The sequence below is a fragment of the Panthera onca genome, chromosome B2 (assembly GCF_046562875.1).
Source record: "Panthera onca isolate mPanOnc1 chromosome B2, mPanOnc1 haplotype 2, whole genome shotgun sequence".
Lineage (NCBI taxonomy): Eukaryota > Metazoa > Chordata > Mammalia > Carnivora > Felidae > Panthera > Panthera onca.
Genome location: NC_138343.1, coordinates 51459211 through 51482694, shown reverse-complemented (window position 1 = coordinate 51482694; position 23484 = coordinate 51459211). Strand labels below are relative to the sequence as shown.

The 23484-nt window shown below is 35.6% G+C and overlaps 1 protein-coding gene across 12 annotated transcripts in view; it reads right to left on the bottom strand.

The window, feature by feature from the left end:
- MLIP (muscular LMNA interacting protein) overlaps nt 1–23484 on the bottom strand; it is a 248873-nt gene that overhangs the window by 26902 nt on the left and 198487 nt on the right. For 9 of the 12 annotated variants that reach the window (XM_078447011.2, XM_060615772.2, XM_078447017.2 and 6 more), the window contains 2 exons: nt 23215–23343; nt 7421–7627 (listed from right to left, as the gene is read on the bottom strand). In XM_078447011.2, the coding sequence (XP_078303137.1) occupies nt 7421–7627; nt 23215–23343 (336 nt within the window). The remainder of the gene's footprint in view (nt 1–7420; nt 7628–23214; nt 23344–23484) is intronic. The other 3 variants (XM_078447018.1, XM_078447016.2, XM_078447019.1) reach the window with 1 other exon arrangement.

Sequence of the window (23484 nt, the reverse complement as noted above, 5' to 3'; positions counted from 1 at the left end):
TTGAGCGGCTGACTTCAGCTCAGGTCATGATCTCATGGTCCGTGAGTTCGAGCCCCGCATCAGGCTCTGTGCTGACAGCTCAGAGCCTGGAGCCTGTTTCAGATTCTGTGTCTCCCTCTCTCTGACCCTCCCCCGTTCATGCTCTGCTTCTCTCTGTCTCAAAAATAAATAAATGTTTAAAAAAAAAAAGAAAGAAAATATACAGTAGAATTTAATAGCAGTGGAACCAATGGGGGGATGCCTATGTGAGGAAACCTGCCACACTTATCTCTTTGATGAGACAGAAGCAGACTAGAAATAAAAGAAAATGGTAAATGGCCACAAACAAGGTACAAGGATAAGTGAATAAAATGGCTGCACAGTCACAAATTAGGCCTCCAGATAACACAATTTTTCAAAAACTGAAAGAGAAGATGTCCTCAGAATGGCTGTCAATGTTCTCCTGGGGCTTCAAAGCTGTCTCTCTGTCTATAAAGATGCTGTTCTCACGGATAAAGCCTTGTAAGCTTTCACCGTCAATAGAGCCTTCCTGAGTAAGAAATCCCAGCCTCACTCCTGCCAGCACATCAGAAAAATCATCCTGACTGTGAAGGTCTAGTTCTCCTTCCCTCCTCTCAGTACTATTCATAGGTCCACCATGTGTTTTCTTGTTCGTTTCTACTGCAAGTCGGAAGAAGAGCGACCCAGGGGAGATGGCAGTAAGAGATAACTTCCTGTCCACATGGCCTGTGGTTGTGCTAAAAACAAGGTAGAAAATGGAGCTGGGATAAGAAAAGAGGAAAAAATACAGAAAACTGAGTGCATAAGTGGGAAAAAGGAAAGTAAGTCAGAAGAATTGGGATTTGGGTTTGACTTAAAAATTAAAAAGAGAGCTGCGCCTCAGACATAATGGGAATACAACACAGAAGAAATGAGGCAGAGGATGAAGAAAGAATAAAGGTTATGAAGAGTGATCAGCTTTCAGTTACATACCTTATATGCAGATTAGTTTTCTTACTTGATGGCCAGGAGAGTAGTTGAGACCTCTGTGGTGATGTCTGAGTGGTGCTTAGAAAAAGTAATCTTTCTAAAAGAACTGAATTCTCAAAAATAGAGGGTGTGGGTTCCTGACAGCACAGTCAGCTAAGTGACCAGCCCTTGATTTTGGCTCAGGTCATGATCTCATGGTTTGTGAGATCAAGCCCTGTGTCAAGTTCCATGCCGACAGCATGGAGCCTGCTTGGGATTCTTTCTCCCTCTCTCTCTCTGCCTCTCTCTCTCTCTTTCTCAATCTCTCAAAAATAACAAACAAACAAACAAACAAACAAAAAATAGAGGGTGGATCCACTAGGCTGTGAGCTAGACATCAGCAGATATGCTGTGGAAGGTGTTATTAACTTTGAAAATAAACATTTTTATATAAATTACAAAATAGAGGAAAAATTGGTAAAATGACTGGGGATGAGATAGTTGTAAGATAATGACCCTCCACACCCAGACCTATAACTCCTCTGTACCCTTTATTGTATCAGCAATGATATATGGCCCACAGCATAATATGTCAAAATTAAAGAAAATTCTCTTGCATTCTGATAGCCAAAGTTTTGATTTACAGGATCCTGGACCCCACATTTAGAACATAAACATAAGATTTGTGAATATATATATATAATATAAATTACTGTCATACCTATGTCATCTCGGGCCTTAACATTTTATTACCAGACTCTGAACTTCATTTGACTAGTCCCTGCTTTTCTTTTCCTGAGGGCTCTTCTGGGATTAATGCTCCCATCCCACAGGCACAACCCTCAAACAAAGACAAGCAGGATTCCCCACCCTGCCCGCCCTCCCCCCCACACTCCACCTCAGATTGCCTCACTCTGAGTTGTCCACATTGGCTCCTAGAATTCACCAGCAAATTCAAGCTCTAATTCCCACATGGTAACTTGCTTGATGATACACCCTTTATTCGACACCTTCTCCTTGTCTCAGTTCCCTACTTCCTTAACTGGTGTTTCCTAGAACCACCTCCCAAACTAACTCCTCATACATGAAACTTCTCAGGGAAACCAAAAAAGACACAATTGATTCTCATTATTCACAATAGTTATGTTGTATTAAGTCACTGCAAATATGGAATTAGCAAATCCTGAACCACTGCTCCAGGATGAAATATACGATTAAGTTCCTGCGAGTCTGATTATGATTTCATCAGTCAATCATATATAGTCTTGTTTAATGTGTCTTTCTGTTTAAAGATATCTTATTTAATATATTATTATTCATTAACATTGAACCTACAGCTAACAGCCCTATAATTCATGCCTAAAGAAAGCTTACCTGACATGTATAGTTTCTCTGCGAGGCACATCATAGCCTTCTAATGTATAGAATGCCAAACAGAACTTCAGCACTATGCCTGAGAGGCCATTTTAAATAGTGAAATCAACAAGAAAAAGCACAGAAATTCAAAATCTGTGGTGCTAAGACATGGAGAGAATGATTGCTTATAGCATGAGAGCTAAAACAAGAAAATAGAACATCACCTTGTTCACCCCACTGGGAACATGTGCACAGGCCAATCAAATATTGCATTGTTCTTCACATGTCCACAGATGACCAGAAAAGTGCAGTGAGTATTGCTTTCAGGGTTACCAATAAATTCTAGTGAGTAGGCAAATTCTTAAGTACGGACTCCTAGAATTTTCTACAAACAAGGGGGCAGGAAAAGAAGAGCAAAGAAGGATATGTAGATTATCTAAATCGATGATTCTAAGAGGACCTCACAGAATTTACCTGCTCCCAAGATGCAGGTAACTGTGTTTTCCACGTATACTATAGGGGCTCAGAAGTAACTAATCTAGAACCAATGAGGGCATGCCATTTAGGTGAAGGAAGGAGGAAACAGCAGTGTATTATATGACTGATGGTCATATACCAGACAGGACTGAAAACACCCCAGTAGATACCAGAACCCGCATATGGCAAAGAAAGATCAGATGCCCCCTGCCTCCACCTCCCCACCCCACCTATGTTCCTGTGTTGAAGCACTCCATAAACACCCTGGAAATTGCACACAACCCAAGAAAAAGGGAGTTTCTCAACTGAGTGAAATTGTATTAAATGTACTGATAAATCCATAAATTGACTCATATTTAGTTTCTACTTAAAATGGAAATAATCCCAAATATTCAAGCATCTTAGGCTCCTAGTGAATAACCTGCATCATTTTAGGATTTGTTCATCATGAACACACATTTATTTATGGCTATACCTACAATGTGAAAAGTATCATATTAAGCATGTCACGCCCTAGATGGACACTAGGACAATCACAACAAATGAATACAAGGTAACTTGTAATATACAGGAGATACGTTGGCACAGGCAAGGATTATAAAAATTAAAAGGAGAAAAACATCCCTGAATGTTGATGAATGGGGAAACTTCACAGAGGAGCAGGGATGGTTTGACTAGTCTCTAAAGGATGAGAATGGTTTGCCTTGCCTAAGTAAGGTGAAAAACAGGAAGGTATTTTACATGAGAAGAATGCAGGAGCAAGTTAAACAGTAAGAAATTCCCAAGGCATGCCTGGAGGGAAAGAAGTCAATTGGTTAGGAAAGTAGAATAATAAGAAAGAGTAGGGAGAGATAACAACATGACAGACATAACAAAAGAAGAATCCATTCAATTTGGTGAATGATCAGCTATGAGGTCAAAGCAGAAAAAGGATAATGGCTGAATCAAGTTTTGAGTTTGAGGACTGAGTACTGTGTTATTAACGACAGAAGTAAGGAAGCCAGAACAGAACTCGTTCGAGGCATAATGAATGATGAGTTTGAAGTGACAACATGACATCCGAGGGGAACTGACAAGAGAGCAGCTGAAGATATAAAACTAAATCTCAGAGGAGAAACAGAATAGGAAATGTGGATTTGAGAATGATCAGGACTAAGATAATCACAGAAGCCTGTGAGTGGGTGGGTATCTGAAGGGAGGCAATTAGAGAGAAGGGGTAGAGGAAGAAGAAGTGTCCACAAGAAAACAAAGAAGGAGCAGTCAGGGAGTTGGAATGTAGACATGATCCCGAGAGTAGGATGAGGAGGGAGATTCAAAAGGGCATGATCAACTGTGTCAGCTGCTGCAAGGGATAAAAGAGACAGAGGACTGAGGAAATTCAGCTGAGTTTGCTGACAAGCAGTTTATCTCCAGAGAGCAGTTTCAATAGAGTGGCTGAAACAAAGAGACAGAATGCTTTCAAGAGTGGGTTAAAGCGCGAATTTATAGAGGGAGAATGAAGATAATGGCTATTGATCACTTTGAGAGAAAGAAAGTCTTGAAATTACTACACTTGTAGCACTATCAAGGAAAAGGAGGGAGATGTGTTCATTTTGTCTTTTTTTTTTTTTTTTTTTTAGGTTTCTGCATACAAAAGGGAAAGCGTCCAATGAATACAGGGCAAATGAAGATCCAAGAGAATGCTAAGAATGGCACTCCAAGAAGGTGTAATAAAATCTAATTCTTATATGGTTGTTATGTCCCAGATACAACCAGTATCAGTGCTTTGCATCAATTAGTACATCTTAATCTCATAATACTCTAGTAAGGTGTGTTTACTAGTATCCTCATTTTGCAGGTGAGTAAATGGAGGCATGCATAGCCTAAATGACTTAACCAACATTACTCTCTGGAAGGAGTGGGGTCAAGAAATGAACTTAGACAGACGGTCCAGAGACATCTTGCTCTTATCCACTGGGCTATATTACTTTGAGGTATTAAAGAAAGAAGAGTAATAACTCCCTTCATGAGACCTCAAGAAAAAGAGGACCCCCTAATTTATTCCAAGATGAAAAGGAAAGTACCTGAGCATCATCACATGTGATATGACATCATATGATGGAGCTCTATCTTGAAACTAAGAGAAGATAGGGATTAAGGTAAAGATATAGGACACTCGGAGTGGGATGAAGATTTAGAAGAAAGAGTGTAGTACAGATTCAACAGAAGAATAATAAAACCTGTTAAACACCTTTGGTAGCCCCAGTTGATGAGGGACCATCAAAGGTAGTTAAGTCAAGTTCAGTGTGGCTCTCCAGGGGGATATATGGGAAGATTTGAGTTTGGAGATAAACCTAGTAGTTAATGTTGGGAACCAGGTGTGGCAACGACATTAGGTATTGAAGAGAAGGTAATTTAGATAGCAGATTATGTTTTACAGTTGCAGGCAAGAAACTATTTCAAGTCAAAAAAACAATTCTTGAAACCTGGTATGCTACTGGCCCAATATTTATGACACAAAATTTGTAAACATAGATATCAAATTGGGTAATCTGTATATTTTGATGGGAACAATTAAAGTATAAGGCTATTAGATGTTCTGAACCTTCCATCAAGAAATATTGTCTTACACTATGATTATATTATTATTATTATTTCTGATGTTATTGTTTCTTTATTCAGTATCAATAAATCTCAGACTCTGAAAGACAAAATCTATTATGAAGACTGTATAAAATGAAAACAGTTGTCCAACCTCATATCACTTTTCTATATTGTTCTTTACAACCTCACTGGTACAGGTTAAAATACGGATGAAATACTGACCCTATCCTTGAACCTCCATGAATGTTGAATGGTTCTAGAAAACAGCACCAAAATATCAAAAGAATGAGCTACTTAATGCAATTGGTATCTATAAAATACAATTATAATCCCATCATAGATGATAATTTATAAGACAATTGTTATGTTATTTTCAGAATCATTAACTCTATAGCTAAAAGGATTTCATAAATGTTGGCAAGGATTAAATCAGGGACAATTTCAAATAATAGAAAATATTTTAAGAATATTATACTTTCCCTGAAATATTTGTTTTTTCTAAACCAAGTGTAAGAAACAAACAAAAGTCATAAAAATGTCATCCTGAACCTCGTCTAAAAACATTCTGTTTTCAGAAAATGGATATTTTAAAGTTTAATTCAGGGTTGATCATTCACTAATGATAGATGCTATTAAATATGAAAGATAAAATATTATTCATATAGTAATGTTCACTTTTTAGATGACTGACTCTCTTTAGACTGAGTTTATGAACATTTCCTCAAAAAAAAAAAAAGGGGGGGCCCAAGGAATATTGTACAACTACACTCTGGAACATATTGATTCTGGCCTTTATTGATTTCCAAGTACAGGGGTATATTCCATTAGATATAGAGGATTTGCAAAATAAATGGTTTTAAAAAAGATTTTGAGTTTTACAAAAAAAATTAATTGCAGGTTAAATTTAACTAATCAATTCTTTTATAAAGTTTTCAGAATCTGAGAGTCTGTAAGTAGCCAGGATGGCCTTATGGTAATGGTCAGAAGAGCAACAGGTACTTTTATATAAAAGCTTTGTGCGGCACCGTTGACTGCTTGCTTCTAATACAACATTTGTGATTGCATTCCAAAGCCAACTATAAATATTTTTCACTTAAAATACATTGTATGTATTTAGGGGCACCTGGGTGGCTCAGTCAGTTAAGCGTCTGACTTCAGCTCAGGTCATGATCTCACAGCTTGGGGTTCGAGCCCCACGTCAGACTCTGTGCTGACAGCTCAGAGCCTGGAGCCTGCTTCAGATTCTGTGTCTCCCTCTCTCTCTCTGCCCCTCTCCCACTCCCACTCTGTCTCTTTCTCTCTCAAAAAATAAACACTTAAAAAATAAATTAATTAATAAATAAAATATATTATATGTATTTAAGTATATATTTATAGATATACAAAATATTTATATATGTAATATATATACATGTGTAATATGTATACATATATACATATTTTAAAATACCGAACACCTCATTTTACATATCCCATCACTATGCGTTGTGAGGCAGATAGACACATTTTAAAATAAAACGTTAATAGCATAAGGTATAAACTTGTTGAAACACTCTGCTGTATACCTGAAACTAATGTAACATTGTGTCAACTATACTCAAATAAAAAATAAAATAAAATAAAATAAGATGTTAATATTACTTTACAGATATTCGTAGAAATTCTAATTATTTCATTGCTCATTGGCTGTGATAGTGCCTCCTGATTAAGGCACCACAATTTAAAGTAGCTTTTTAAAGAACATTGAACTGAGACTATAAGGTAAATTAATAATGGCACCTTGTAAGGTTCTGGAAAATTTCTCAGGATTTCCACTTTGGGGTTTGCACAAGAGGCAAGGAGGAATACAAAACCAGGAAATGACTTTGAAAGCAAAAATAAATACTTACTAACTTCTCAAGGTTGATTATTATCTTTTTGTAAGGTCGTGGGCTTTAACACAAATAATTAATAGTCTTAATATATATGTTTCTACACTTAAGTTTTAAAAAGCTAAGCATAAAGAAGTTTCACAGCACAGAACAGAACAGCTCCCACCTTGGCAGGGAATTCTCACCTTATTATATGTGTTGCCACTAAACAGGGTGTGAGAATTCCCCTGTTCATCACTCAGTGAGAAGGAGGACAAATGACTGAAGGGTCCTGGGGTAAGACAGTCAGCGTGTGAGAGAGTCTGTGGAGGCAGCAGGGACTTAGCAGAAGGATAGAGTCTAGTCTGATATAAAGGGTGGAGAGAAACAGGCTTGTGAGGAACTGTCACATCCTGGGAACAAGAAAGGTATAAAGAACATGTTAGTGGACAAAAGTCAAGCTCACTTGGAATTAAGTCTAAGTATAATAGACGTTATGTCAGAATCTCTTACTACTGGGGAGCCTGGGTGGCTCAGCCAGTTAAGCGTCCCAACTCTTAATCCTGGCCCAGGTCATGATTTTACAGTTCGTGGGTTCAAGCCCTGAGTCTGGCTCTGTGCTGACAGCAAAGAGTCTCCTTGGGATTCTCTCTCTCTCTCCCTCTCTCCCTGCCCCTCCCCTGTTCACTCTCTTTCTCTCTCAAAATAAATAAACTTAAAAAAAAAAAAAAAAAAAGAATCTCTTACTACTAAGAAGGAAACCTCTCCTCACAGTTGGACCCTTCTCCAGACACCTGCTTTCATAGTATATTGTTTGTCTCTTTCAATAATTCTTGTCAGTCTCCTCCTCCAGCCTCTTCTGCCAAACTAAACAAGCACCTGTAGTGTCGCCTGAAGGGTGTCAAGGTCGTTATTTTTGAAAGTATCAAGAGGAGGAAAGTTTAAGGAAGGAGAGAGATCCCAAAGGTGATAGGATGAGATTTAAAAAGTCTTCATTGAAGAGGTAGGTAACAGTGGAAGTTATTTTAAGAGGACTTGTGATCTGGTCGGGAAGAAATGGGGGACACAGAGGAGCGCATCTTAGAGGATATCAATGCGCAAGCAGCGGAGCGGAAGTGTTGGTTTAATTCGTGGTACAGTAAGCGGCCAAATTGGGCCGAGGACCGGCAAGGGATCAGGATAGGCAAGAATGGAAAGAACCATGAGTTCTATGCCAGGCAGTGTGTTACTTTGGAGAGAAACTGGAGATTGTGCATACAGATGAGTTCAAGTGTAGAGAGAGGGAATGCGGCCTTACCTTGGGTTAGTCTTTAACCTGGAGAGGAGATGAATGTGAAAGACTTTGAGGAAGTAGGACCAGAGAGAAGACCAGGCATTGTGAAAGGGGCAAGGAAGCCATAAGAGTGGGAAGTCTTGAGCCTACAAAGAAAAGCTGCAGAAAGGGCCCAGATACGTATGTATCTGTGAAAGATAGGGCTGCTTTTTTGCAGATAAATAAGCACCTCTTATATTTCTGAAATTTTTCATGTAAGGAAATAAATTGACAGTGATTGTTCTATAGTAAAAACCCTCAGTACATGAATTTTATAAAATGAAATCTGCTTTACTCACTTTTGTGGCCTCAGAGTTAAGTACAATGCCTAATACAATAGATGCTTAATGCATTAATGGCTGAAATTTCAGAGGAATATAATGTTTTCTATGAGTTCAATAATGTATTCAGTTATTCCTCTACTCCATGAGCAATGAATGAGTATATTTGGTTTTGTGTGAAATGGAATTTGGTACAAAATAATACACATTGTTCAAAATTATATTTAGCATGCAAGTAAATTCAACTTTAAAACTGTACACTTAATATTTTGTTATGTAGGTTTAGTTCATTTTTCCAATAACGTATTTTTAAGGCACTGATTGGCTTTCTAAAATGTACATTGATGTGTTTGCTGTATCAGTAGATGTATTATTTCTTTTTTTAAGCATTAAATTCAAAACTGACTTTAAAAAACTCAGAAAATTTAAACAGTTAGAAAATTATAATTCTAGATCTTTTAACTTTGTAGAAATGAGAGGTTATAACCCTCTGAACCTTGAAATGGTGACTAATTAGTATCTTGTTTGTGCTGCAATATTTACTTTACATATCAAGCCAATACAAATATTTTCACTCATACACGCTACAAGCATACATAATTATATAAAAAAGGATGGCATCCTATTTACAACATTCTACATATTATTTCTCTGTATTTTCCCCCAACTTAACAACAGCTTTGGTATATTTCTATGTCAGTACATGAAAGCTTTGGATGTCCTACCAAAACACATTACTGAGTTATCTCACGGATGTAATTGTCACTCAGTGAATTCTCGTGGAAGCTCCAGGTATATTACCCAAAATAGCAAATCACTTAACATTGTGATAAATTTACCACCTCTTTGCCAGGTTTTACACTTGCAATTCCTTTCTTTTGTCTAATTCCATTGGTCAATACTGCTAACATTATTAAATAATAGTCATGTTATTCTGCAACTTTAATGGAATGCTTGTAGTATTCCATTAAAGATGGAATTAAAGATGGCTTTTAGATTGAAATGTATTCTAATTTTGTTTTATTTCTCAATCAACTATTCCATTATTTTATCAACAATTAATTACACTTCTTAATCAGGGTGGGAAGTGATTAATCTGAAAACCGAGTAGCAAACACAAAGACTAGCTGTGTAAAAAAAAAAAAAAAAAAAAAGGTGACATTATTATTGACAGTTGACAGTGCTTAGGAAAAGGTGATCAGAACAGTCTGGTTTATATTCTGGCCTCAACTTTTCTTGGAGGGTTCAAGATCCATTGTGAGGATGTCAGAAGCCAAGTCTGTAGTCATGCAGGGGAAGCAGAGGGTTTCTTATACGGGGGAAATCTGGCAGGGCTAAGGCCTAATCAATCAGGCAGCAAACATTTCCTGTTTCTACGCTCACTATGGCCAACCTCCATCTCTCAGGAGTCGGTCAACTCTGAAATTCTGTGGGGTCAGATGATACCAGCTATTTCAGGCAGCTCGGCAGGGAGAGGACAGCAGAATTGTATCAGCACTTGGACAGGTCATAGAGAGCTAAGAATCTTGGCCAGGCTCACTTGAGCACTGTCTGGTTGATAATACAGTGCAGAGGAGAAGGGATTCTTGGTGGTGACAGCCTCCACATCTATGTCACCTGAGGCACCAATCTGTGCTAGCTGTCTTCTATGCTTTTCTTAAGTTGTTATCCTGCAATTCTCTTTACCATCACCTTGGAAATGTTCTTTGCCTATCTGTTATGTGCCATCTGCTGTTTCCAGTATGCCAGGCCTTTCTTGGTTTCCTCTCATATTCACTGGGCCCTAAAGGAGCTTCAGGGGTGGGGGTGGGGGGGGGAATGGAATATTAGAAGAAAAGTTTTGACCTTTGCATGTTGAAAATTTTGTTCTGCCCTTACATTTAATTTTCTGGATATAGGATTCTAAGTTGCAGAATAATTTCTTTCAGAATTTTGAAAGTATTTTTACAATTTCTGTGTTACTCTACTGCTACTATTTTATAGGTATTTTCCCAAAACATTTTATGTTTATGATTTCTATGGCCTTTCTGATTTCCAGTTTTCTTTTGCCAATTCTTATAAATTTATTTTTCTTGTTTTCCTTATGCATAGGAAACTTTATTGTTCTTAAATTCTATACATTGTATACCTTATTGATTTATTTTTATTCTCTTTTTAATTCATTAACCATGTTTAGAGTTGCACGTTTTCTTCCAAGGACTATTTTAACTGTATTCCTTAAGTTCTAATAGACAATAGTTTCATTACTTTTTTTCTCATTTCTTCCCAGGTAGAAATTTTATTTTGAATTTCCTCTTGAGGTTTGTTGCTTTTTAAAATACTTTGTCATAAGATAACTTTAGAACCTCCGAATGACTCCAAAGATTTTATTGGTCCTTCTCCATCTCATTATTATAAATATACAATATTATGTATTTAATATATATTACATATATAATCTCCATCTCATTATTATAAAGATATACACACACATAGCTTTATCCCTATGTTTCTATTACTATATATAAGAATCTTAACTATATATTAATGTAACATATATAACAGGCTCTCATAGTGCACGCGTGTGCACACCTACATCATCCCTGTCATCATAACTATCTGTGGATGTTGATGTAACTTCAACTTCATACCTACAATGTTTTCATATACTCTATTGCTGATTATACATTCACAGTTTTCCCATAGAACTGTAATTTTATTATAAAGAAGTCACTCACTTTAGGGAGTAAATTTTCTCTGACTTATTTCTCTTTTAGGTCCCCAAAGTGTCACTTTCTTTTTATTTTATATCTAGAACACAAATGCTATATAATGAGACTAGTTTTAAATCTATACTTTGATCTAACTGCATCATAAAATTACAATGTAGTGTCACTTGCTCACTACTTACTGCTTTAAATATTCAGAGCTGTTTTCAAAGCATTTTCAAAGCATTTCTAATGGTATCAAAGGAATGAATTTCAGTGTATCATTCTATAGTTTTCTGTGTATTATTTTACAGTATTTTATGCAGCAGGAAGAACATATATATTTCCAATTAAATTGGGTTTTTAATTTTTCCTTTATGAATATTCCTCAAAAAAGATGCTTATCACTGACTTCCATAAAACTTTAAACATTGTAATATTAAATACCTCATGTCTTTAAACAGTACTGAAATTACACAGCTTCTCCATGTCCTGATGCCTACTCTGTAACTATCTTATGATGCCATCATATAATTATTAGTTAAAACTCAAGACAAAACTATAAATGTAGGAATGGGTATATTATTATTAATAATGAATTAATAATATGGCTATTAACAAAGCTTATACTACATATAGATATTATATCATCTCTGCCACGTCTTGCTATGTATTCCTATATTAGTGGTATATTCAATTTAGATTATTTTGTGGGAGGTTTTTTAAAGTAAAGCCACTTGTTAATTTTATGAGGATTATTTTACTTAAAAATAGTTAATGTGATAAATCATATGTCCAACTGGGCACATGAACTTCCATCAAGGACAAAAGGCTTAAGCAACAGCCAAGTGAGGGCTCTCTGTTCAATGCACCAAACTGGAGAGCTGACACTTTCCCAGAACTCTCACTTTAAAAATGCATACGTTGTGACTATCTGGCTCTCAGGCTTACAAAGGACACCATCGTAAACCCATATAAATCAGCAAAGCTTAAAATATTTCCTATAATTCTAAGTCAGGAAGTGGCCAACTCTTTCTGTGAAGGTCCACTTAGTATATGTAATAGGTTTTACAAACCATATATTCTGTCACAATTACCATGGTAGCATGAAAGCATCCTTGGGTAATACATAATGAGTAGACATAGTTGTATGCCAAGAAAATTTTATTTATAGGAACAGGCGGTAGACCAGATCTGGCCCACAGGTAATAGTTGGTGACCCCTGTTTTAGATGGAAAAAGTCAATAAAATCTTTACCATGTCTGACTCATACCCCACCTCCACCCCAATGAATTATCTTGAGGTTGGTAGATACTACTTTGGAGATCACTATTCTAAATGATTCCTGAAAATGAACATCATCTACCCTGCTTTAGCATTCAATGGATGAATCTTTTAATGTTTTAGTTTTTGAGGGAAGGACAGGAGTCATAAAATTGTCTCATACGTGTTTCTATCAGTGAGATATGTTAACAGTTATTTCTAATAAAATGCTGTAAACTGTTTTTCATTTACTTGAGAATTGTCATTTTCAATACAAAAATACTCAGCACAAATTTTTTCAGAGTAAAATAAGCTTTACTTAGGAGCTTGGTTTTTAGAAAAGGATTAATTATTTTGGTTGATTATATCATATCCTAAAAACCTTAAAGATCACAAGAAGTTATGAAGCAAATAATACCTTGGTTCATTAGAGGAAAATGTAGCGGACAATATGCAGGGAATACATTAATTTTGCTGTGTCTATTAAGAGAACTGGAGATACTGAAGAATTAAGTATTGACACAGACATCCAAAAATGAATGCTATAGCCATATCGACTGCATTTGCCACTCTAGAAAAAGCCTACTTTCTATTCAGCCATCAAGTCAAACTATTTAACTTCAAAAGCTGTTTTCATTGCAACACCAAAGGGCATTTTTAAGGCACTATGGGCTCTTTTCATTAAAGCCTGCACATCTGAGACTCTTTTGTTCCATCCTGGCATTTGAAAGCTACCCCCTTTTCTGTGGTTCCGAAGTAAAGGGTGAAAATCTACTTTCTCTCTGCTCCCTCTGTCCCCACTTCACACATGCAGCTATTTGTGCCCCTGGAAACTCAGAGCACCACTGGGTGACATTGCTGGAGCCTTTAACCACATCCTCTCTCCCTTCTACCTCTTATTTTTAAATACAGCCCTTGTTTTCAGTTTTCCTTTCCTGCCTGGAGCTTGTAACAATTTAAAAATCAGAATTATAGCATTTCTGCTACAGTTTCGGTTTGAAACAACACCCTCCCCCTTCATAAAGTCAAGAACAGTTACAACGTATTTCGTAACCAGTGACTCCTTCAGCCAAAGGCGTATCAGCATTTTACAGACACTGTCACAGAAACCCCAAATTACCAAGAAGAGACTGTAATTATCTACATTCCCCGAAGATCAAGCCAAGATAAATTAGGTCTCTTAATTTTGAACATATGGCATAACTTCTTGTTTATCAGTCCTAATTCTGAAAAATTCATATGCATTTTAAAAACAGACGTACTTAAAGCCACACTTATCTATTTCAAATCCTCATTTGAACCAAAAAAATGTAAACTTGCGAAGTATGAAAAGACATAGCATATGCTTAGCTTTTTCAAATCCCCTTCACCAAAAAAAGTTTTTAAATGATTAAAATATAATTTTGAAGATAGGCTTTGGATTATTTAGGGCTTAGAGTCTGTGACTGTCTAACAGCAAGCTTCACAGAGCAGATGAACTAGATCAGCGTGAAGATATTTGATGGCGACGTGTTCAAAGGACAAGGAAGAAAATATTCTGTAATCAATCGCAGTGGGCACTAGAGCGTTAAAATGCTGAGTCTTATGTTTTTCTACACACATAGTTTAATTCTTGTCTTAGGTTGCCCGCCTACATGTATTTGGTGGAGAGGAACAACTTATATTGAAGAAGTCAAAAAGCAACATAGAAGAGAGACTTCTGTGACTTCTCCTAACAGTGGGGAGAAGGAGAACCTATTTGGTGACCCTTTAGCAAGGAGTCAGTGCCCTTCTTCCAAAATTATAGTGATGTTAAAGGAAACAATAACAATAAATATTTCAAATGTGCACTCCCTTGAAAGTGTCCAGAGCCCTTTTGCAGTGACTATTTCATGGAATCATAAATGGGTATTAATATGCATACCATTACAAATGGAACTTGTAGTCCCATTTTTCTAGGATGAAATTGAAGTTCACAGTTTCTAGGCTCACATAGAATCCATGTTCTTTCCATTGCATTCTATCATAAAGTTTCCTTTGCAGGAAGCAGAAGAGTCAAGGACTGCAGTTACTAGCAGTCAAGATCAGTCCCTTAATGGATCAGAGGACCAGAGGAGCAGCCCACGGCAGGTGCAGCCTGAGTGTGCAGTGGACAGTTATGAGTGAGGAGGTATGGAGGATTGCAGAGAAGGTTAAGAGTGGCAAAAAGAGGCTGAGGTCAGAGTTCAGAGTATGTAGAATCCCCTAGAATCTAAGCTTCATGCTGCAGGGATATTATCTGCTCCTTTTCCAGTAGAGTCACTCCTATCTATTGCAGAGCCTGGCACAAACATTAAAAGGTTGGATGCTATGAGTAGAGAGAAAGGAATGAGTGTGGAGAGAAGCTGCAACACCATTCATCAGGAAACCATAGCACTGCAGGGACTGCATGCCAAGCAATAAGAACAATTTGTTATGATTTTGACCTAAGCAGGAGAGTAGAAGACTTTCCATCTCTCCAAAGGTATGACCTAAGTAACACTTGCTCTTTTTTTCTTTTCCTTTTTCAAATCACCTAAGGATGAGAAATATCATGCAATAGTATTTAAATAATATTTAATAATAATATTTATCATATTATAATAATATTTAAGTAATATTCAATACTATTTATTATATTATAATAATATTTAAAGACATAGACACAGAATTTCAGGGTAAGAGGGCACTGTTGAAAGTATTTTGTACAATGCCCACATTTTGCAGGTATGTAATGAGGCCCAGGATCAGGAATGACTCCATCCAACAGCATGCATTTTTCATACAGACTGGCTGATATTCAAAAATTTCTCCTTTTGTTTGATTTTCTTGAAATCTAACAAGTGGGGAAATACAAGAATGAGGAATAAATGTCTGGGAAGATGGGGAAGCCATAACGTTGCTGAAATATCTAGAGCCAATGAAAATGTATTCCCTTTATCTAACAGGGCTATCATTACAAGTAGAGGCTACATGGAACGTGGGAGATTCCATAAATGGAGGCTTACTTACCTCCTTTGTACAAATCAAATAGGGAAAAATTCTTAGTTAAGACACAAAAAGAAGACACCTAGTCACTGTCAGTTGAACTGAAATGCTCTTAGCAGGGTATAATTGAGCTTCATTAGTCATAGTATTCTTGAAGCTGGAAGGGAACCAAGAAATGGTCTTGTCCAGGATTTCTCGATTCCAGCACTACTGACATTTCAGGCAGGAAAATTCTTTGTTGTGGGAGACTGTCCTGTATATTGTAGAATGTTTAATAGCATTTCTGGTCCCTACCCACTAAATGCCAGAGGCATCCCTGGTTGTGACAACCAATAACGTTTAGGGCAATGTCACCCCAGTTGAGAACCACTGGGCTCATCCAATCCCCTTACTTCATGGATGAGTTTCCTGATTCACAAATGCAAAGGGTAGAGCTGGTTAATCACACTTCCACAACTACAAACCAGATTTCAGAACTCTTCCAGCAAAACCAAGCTGTTCTAGTTTTCTTTTGATTCAATTATACATCAGAACAAATAAGGTCATCAGGTCCTGCCTGGATGGGGATTCTAAATTCAGAGGTGAAACTAGCCTGACCCTACAATACCCTGCAAAAGGCCGGTTCTTCTATCAAATGCAATTCATGAGAACCCAATATTTTCCAGAAATGGATTAGCCAAAGATTGAAGAAAAAAAAAAAAAAAAAAAAAAAAAACCACCTCTGTTTTTCTGAACGTACCAAATGCAATGGATATCATATACTCTTGGTTTTATTTGAACAGGTAAAGTATGTTAAGCCTCTCAGCTCTACTAGATAAAGATAACCAACAATCCAGCTTCTCATGAGTTGTTTATTTTAAGACCAAATGCAATTTTCTATTTTCAAGAAAGAGTAAAGATTTAAAAAAAAAAAAAAAACATAGTACACGTCTAAAGGTCCATTAGACAAATTGATATTTGGATGGCCTGGCTACAAGAGATTATATTTCTCTTAGGATGTCCATATTTGGAGATTAGAACATTATTTCAAAAAAGTCAAAAAACCTGCCAGCTCTTTCATCCCTAAGGAATCACCAATTTTGAATTTAAAATTTACTACAGATCTTCCTTTCCATGTAGACTTTGAAATAAAGAAAACTACATTTTTGCATTTGTATAATGTATTCCATTTTCTTTTTCCTATATATTCTTTTGTAAATGACCTGTTTCACCAGCCTGAATTCAATTTTCCATATGCTGGACTTCTCACTCAGGCTGTGTTTGGCTCTTTAATGAAATTCAAAAAACCATTTTTTTTTTTACCACTTTTATCTCTGATTCATTCTCTCCAAACATTCTTTTGGTTGCTCTTCTCATTTGGATTTGTTGTTTTCTCTGCCTAAATTACCCACCTTAAATTATTTTATCTTGGATCACAGAAAAGAGAAGGTTTCCAACTCTCTTCACATAACTCATTTTCAGACTTATATATCTTGCTGTGACCTTTACATTTGTCATCAAAGACTGTCTAATCTCACCCACACGTTAAAATAAGCAACAATGTCCCTAGTGCTTTAGAGAGTATAATGTGTTTCAAACACATCAATCTTAGCATTTATATTCAGATAATACATCCAACTTTTACTAGGTCCCCCTCTATGCTTTCTACCTTGATTCCACTTGTCATGGGTCAAAGAAAATTGTTCAAGAGAGAAAAGAAAATCAAAAGGCTCTCACTCTGATTGCATTTCCTAAGGATATTTATTGTTAAATAACAAAATTCAATCAAGAAAATTTTAAAGATTTGGTTGGCTTTATTAAATGATTCATGAACCAGGCAGCACTCCATCTAGCAAGTAGAGGGGAGCTCTAAGGAGTTCTACAAAAGGGAAGCCTTTTATAAGAAGGGTGGGGCAAGAACATTACTAGCAAAGAAAAGGAATGTTCCTTGGAGGTGGCTTTCAAGGGAAAAGCAAGGTATCCTTATCATGCAGATTACTTCCCCTTTCATTGGTGGGTGGAAATGATTCCAGAGGCACTCATTGACACAGATTGAAAAATTCTTGACTGGCAAGGTAAGACTACATTTTCCAGGGAAGTTGAAACTACAAATCACTTACGTGTTAAGCAGGGGTTTGGAAACTCTGATACCATTTTGGGCCTCGGGTTTTATTTTTGTTTGTAACACTATTAATAACTACCGTCCAAACCATTTTAAGGCAGTTGTAGAACCGAAAGTTTGTAAGGAGAGAAGAAGGGGAGTATTGTAGACAGTGTCCTGGTTGAGGAGCACTAGTTTTACCAGACTGTCTTGCATGCCAGAAGACAAAACCATGCCAAAGGCCTGTGATTGTTACCATCTAGAGTTCTACCTACAGGCTGACCTTGACTCAAAGCTCAGGGAGTTTACTTCTGTAAGTAAAGCATAAGAAGGTATCTTTTTCCTTGCCAGTAAATACAATTTTCTAATCTCTAACTAACGTTTACTCTGGATATTACTTAAAATATTTTTACACAGCTACCTTCTCTCTTTTGACATTCATCAGAGAAAAATAACACAGAATATTTAATTTTCACAAGACCTTATCTTAAAACTGGAACATGATTTACATGAGAGTTTCTAAATAAGGCAGTGCCATTCCTCTTAAATAAAGATAGATGGGGACATCGTGAATTAACAAAACATCAAAGACCACATTTGCATAAAGCTTTCAGATTGTCTTTGTTTCCCTGGTAGGTTAGGGTATGGTCAGATACCCCATATCTACCAATATTTGTTAAGCAACTATTGCCTCAGAGTTTAATTATTAGAATTCAGTTGCTTAACTAATTATTAGAATTATTAGAATAATTCTATCTATTATGATCAAAGTGGCAATGGGTCCTCTTTGTGTGTTTGCTTGTTTTAAAGCAAGTAAGACTCTCTTCGAGACTTTAACCCTATAGAAGGCAAAGGAAGGGGGACAGGAAAATAAGTTTCTCTTAGCTTGTAGACAACTGCAACAGAAAATTGCAACCCTGATTACAGTCTCCCAACTTCAATAATTACACAAGGTCAAGAGAAAGCTTAAACCAAAAAAAAAAAAAAAAAGGGAGAGATGAAATTTTTAATTTGAAGAGGTGATCCTATTTGATTACATTCCAGAGAAAAAGCAAATTCTGTCTCTCTAGAACATTTTTTTTAAAAGAAAACAGTTTATTATATTGATAAACTATCTATTACATGCAGTATACTACCTGTTTATGATAAATTGTCTATTACCTATTACATATACAGGAAGGAAAGAAGGAAGGAAGGAAGGAAGGAAGGAAGGAAGGAAGGAAGGAAGGAAGGGAGGAAGGGAGGGAGGGAGGGAGGAAGGAAATAAGAAAGGAAGGGAGGGAGGAAGACAAAACAAAGAAGAAAAAATTCACAAAGATTTCATTACTTGAATAAACTTGCTAAAATGTGGAGAAACCAAATCTCTGGTCTTAACCCTTCCAAAAGAAATGTAACACAAGGAATTTCAATTCTCCCTCCCTTAAAACAATTCAGAAAACCACTTAATCCTTCTAGACCTAAATAGGTTAAACATTTTAAATTCAAAAATATTTCTAATTAAAGGTTAGCAATGATAAGAGATATTTTTATGACAAAAAAAGCAAGCCATCTTGATTGAGAAACAATTATTGAAAAAGCAGCAATTTATGACAAAGCCAGAAGTCATTTGGAATAAAAGGCGGTATTGTCAGTTTCACCTAGGACAACGGTGAGTACTTGCTCTGTAATATTAACATGTGCACGACACAAGGAAGTGAAGGGGAAGGTCACAGTAGAAATCCAACTTTATGAATAATTAGATAGAAATGTGAAAGTCACCCACATAATCATCAAAGCTGAATGTCAAACAGAGAGTTTGGTAGGGAAGTCAGATGTCTAAGAAAAATCAGAAGAAAAGAAAGACTGAAAATACTGCAAAAAAGAAAATTTCTTATAATTATTCCTTTATGTTCTCTGTGAAGTGGTGTGGAGGAAATTCACTAAATGGTCATTTTCACACAAAACATGTTCTTTTGCTTATTGAAGCAAATTAGAAGGAAAATAAAAATGAAGAGGCACACATCTGGGAAGTGTTCTTCCTCATTAAAAAGAAAATTTCCAGGAAAATCAGATGAGTTAACAATATTTCCTCCTTAATTCTGTTCAAAGCTTTCTTTTATATACTTCTCTAAGGTTTAAGAAGAAAATGGCATATTTAATATTATGGATTCAGTTACTAATTTATAAAGAATGCAAGAGAATATTCCATATAACATTCTATACAAATGAGGTTAGCAATTGCTCTTTATACTAAATTGAGGATCTTAAGTGAAGAAATCACCTTTATGTAATTAGATACACTAAATGACCAGAAAACAATCAATGTATTTTGCCAACTCACAAATAGTCAGATAAACTAAAAATCATTGGGCTCCTTAGTATCTTAATTCTCATCAGTGAATTGATTTTCTAAGCCTCAGTGTCTTCTGGATGCCCATTTGTCCAATCAATTCTGTTAATTACTTTCCAACTCTGACCTTGATCATCCATAGAGTATGCTTCAATGTACATCACCATAGTTTTAAATACAAATGTGGAGTGTGAGATATTTTGCAATAAGTCAAAAGGACCACAGATTGATACAATAATGGATTTAAAGGTAATTTCAAAAAAGCATAAGCTTCATTCTGAAGAGTCTTTGTTACAAAACCCATCTAATACAGAATGATGCTTCCTGGCCTATGCCATTTTGATGTAAAAGCTGTTGATTAATAAGTCTCAATTATTTGATTATGCATTTGGTTTCAAACTTTGCTTTTAGTACTCAGAGGCTGTCTCCAGGCACATTTTCAGTTCATTATCAGTTCAAAAGGCTGCCTGCTTGTACCTTCTTAAGCTACAGTAAATACATTTCCATCTGGTCTCATCATCTTTAGTGTCTGACATTTTGTAACAGAGAGTTTTGAAATCATATTTTATGGCAGTGAAGCTGTTAGGGGAAATTTATTGACTTAACAATCCCATCCAGCATCTCCTGTCATGTGGAACTGTCCCCAGTACAAGGCAGATTAGTGAATGTGAGCTGCTTCAATTTGGCCCAACTGTCTGGCTAAAGAATTTTCCATTACATGGGTGGGTGAGATCAACTGAGTTTAGAACCATTCAATTTATTCTGTGGCGGTAGTAAAGGAGAACACAATAGTGACTGGTGAACTTGAGTGCACTGTCTTCTATTCAACTTCTAATGAAGTGGCAATGCTGAGATTATAAATTGCTCTTACTCAATTGATAGTTTAAGTAGATCTAAGCATCTACGCTTGCGATGTGCCTTTGCTATCTTTCTCCATCGTAGATTCTGGACACACCAAGATGGTAGTTAGAACTCAATATAAAGAGACCAGTTGATAGTACATGTAGTTGCCCAGTATGCAAGGACCCCAAGTTTCTATTATTTTCCCTCTCATACAAGGTTAATGAGTAAGACCAGACAGTGTTTGGAAGTCACTTTTAAGTAGTATGCCATACTTCTTTCAATTCTGACAGCCTGCAGACCCCTTTTTATGTTCCACAAGGAAGTTGGGATATAAACAAGAATAAATTGATTGAAAAAATATATATAAATACGATTATGTCTATGGCACCTCCATATTTGCAAAAGAATTCAAATTTTCCACAAATTATCTGGAAATTCATAGGCTTATGTTGTGCATAAACAGAGCTTTAAACTTGCTGTATAGTTAGGAAAAGCAATGAAAAGAAACGGCAACTCCTTTTAGTGACAATTTCTTAAACTTGAAAATAGAATTTATCATTTCTGAGGACAGCAAATTGTGATAAATAGATAACCTGATATTCTACAATGAGTTTTGTTTAAAGTAAAATGCATAAATTTGAAATTATACTAATATAAAAGGACAAAATCATTATTTTACAGCATTAGATGGTATTTTGAAGAATGTAAGTTACATGGATAATATGTGAAGTTTATTTTAACTGTTGGCATTTTTGTCATTTGACTACATTATTTTTTATACTTTTTATAATGATCCCATACTGTCTAAAATGTCACATTAAGCCTCTAACATATTTGTGTCATGCAAGCAATAGATATTTAACAAGTGTTTTTGTTAATGATGAATTTTCATTTCTGTTACATGTAGAATTAGTGATAACAATCCTATTTATATCAATAAGATTTCTCTAATTTAAATTGACTACTACATTTTATTCTATATAATGAAAATAACTGCCTTTAATTATCATATTCAACGATATTAGTGCCTTCTAAAATGTTTAATTATCAAATCATATCAGTCTTTACAAAATACATATAAATAAACAGGAAATATCACCTCCATTTTATAATTAAAAAGTATAACAATTTATGGTGAATTTTTATAAGGCTACTCAGGGACCTCTGACCCAATCAGTGTTAATCTTAGATTTTAAGAAACCCAGATTTTTTAATTTGAAGGATCTTTAAAAAGTACCTGATCTGAATGCTTCATGTTATACATGAAGAAACTGACGGCTAGAGAGATATTATAGAGCTCGTATGTGGAAGATAAGATATTCCTTATGATTCACAAATATTTCAAGAATATTCTTAATTATCATCTCCAAAGTGAAATTTAAAAGGAGTATATCACCTTATATTCTTTCATAAGTATATTTTATTACACATTACCAAGGGTAGTGTTTTTACATTCCTTGGTTGTATGGGGAAAGGTTTCTATATTGCTTCCACTGCTTATCCATAGAATGGTATTTGAGATATAAAATATACAACCCATGCCTATTTGTTGCATTTTAATAGGATAAATAAAGATGCAGAGTTTCTCTCTGAAATAATTTATGGACTTTTATACTACATAAATGTGTATTTTCATATGTTTCCCTAATAGCTTACAAACTACCATCAAAAATCTTCCATTATACCTCCTCCAACATATAAGATATATAAGAGGAAGACAATATACCTTTTTTACATATAAACCAAATGACCAAAAAAGCCTTAAAATATATTAAACTCCTATCCCCTATTACTGCTCAATCTAGGGGTTCGTATCATCTCTACTGTGTTACTATGCATCTGTACAATAGATCCTTTGCTAAATATCAAATATTGCAGCTCTTAAAAAAAGATGCAGGAATTTAGAAATAAGAATGCAACACCTGTATGACCCATCCAACCAATGACTTCATGATGCCTTTTTTTTATAGAGAGTGGTTCCCAAAACAATGCCAGCAGTAGGTAGAAAAAACTTTTTTTTTTTAATTTGAAATACTTCAAGATATCATCCTAGGAATATATGAATTTCTTTTTATTATGCAAAAATTAGAACTTTTCTTATTACTAAGGATACTCCAATCAAATGAACATTTTCTTGCATATACTATACTCAAGAGGCATCTCCATTACTTATACAGTTATTTGTCAAAATATCAAAGACTTTGTCTTATGTATGCTCACCTGCTCAGAAAAGAAGTCGCTATCATCTTCCAGGTATTTACTGAAAGGGTTGGGTTCATAAATTTCCTCCTCTTTTTTCAGTAATATTTTGGATTTTACAGGTACTGGGCGAATCACTCCAGGCTTAGTCTTCATGAATGTCAAATAACATTTTTAAAAACAAAGAAATAAATACCATTAAAATGAATGAATATGTATATTGTTAAGTTATTCAAATGTTCTCACAAAAAATTATAATTTTTAAATTTTAAAATGATTTTACCGATACAT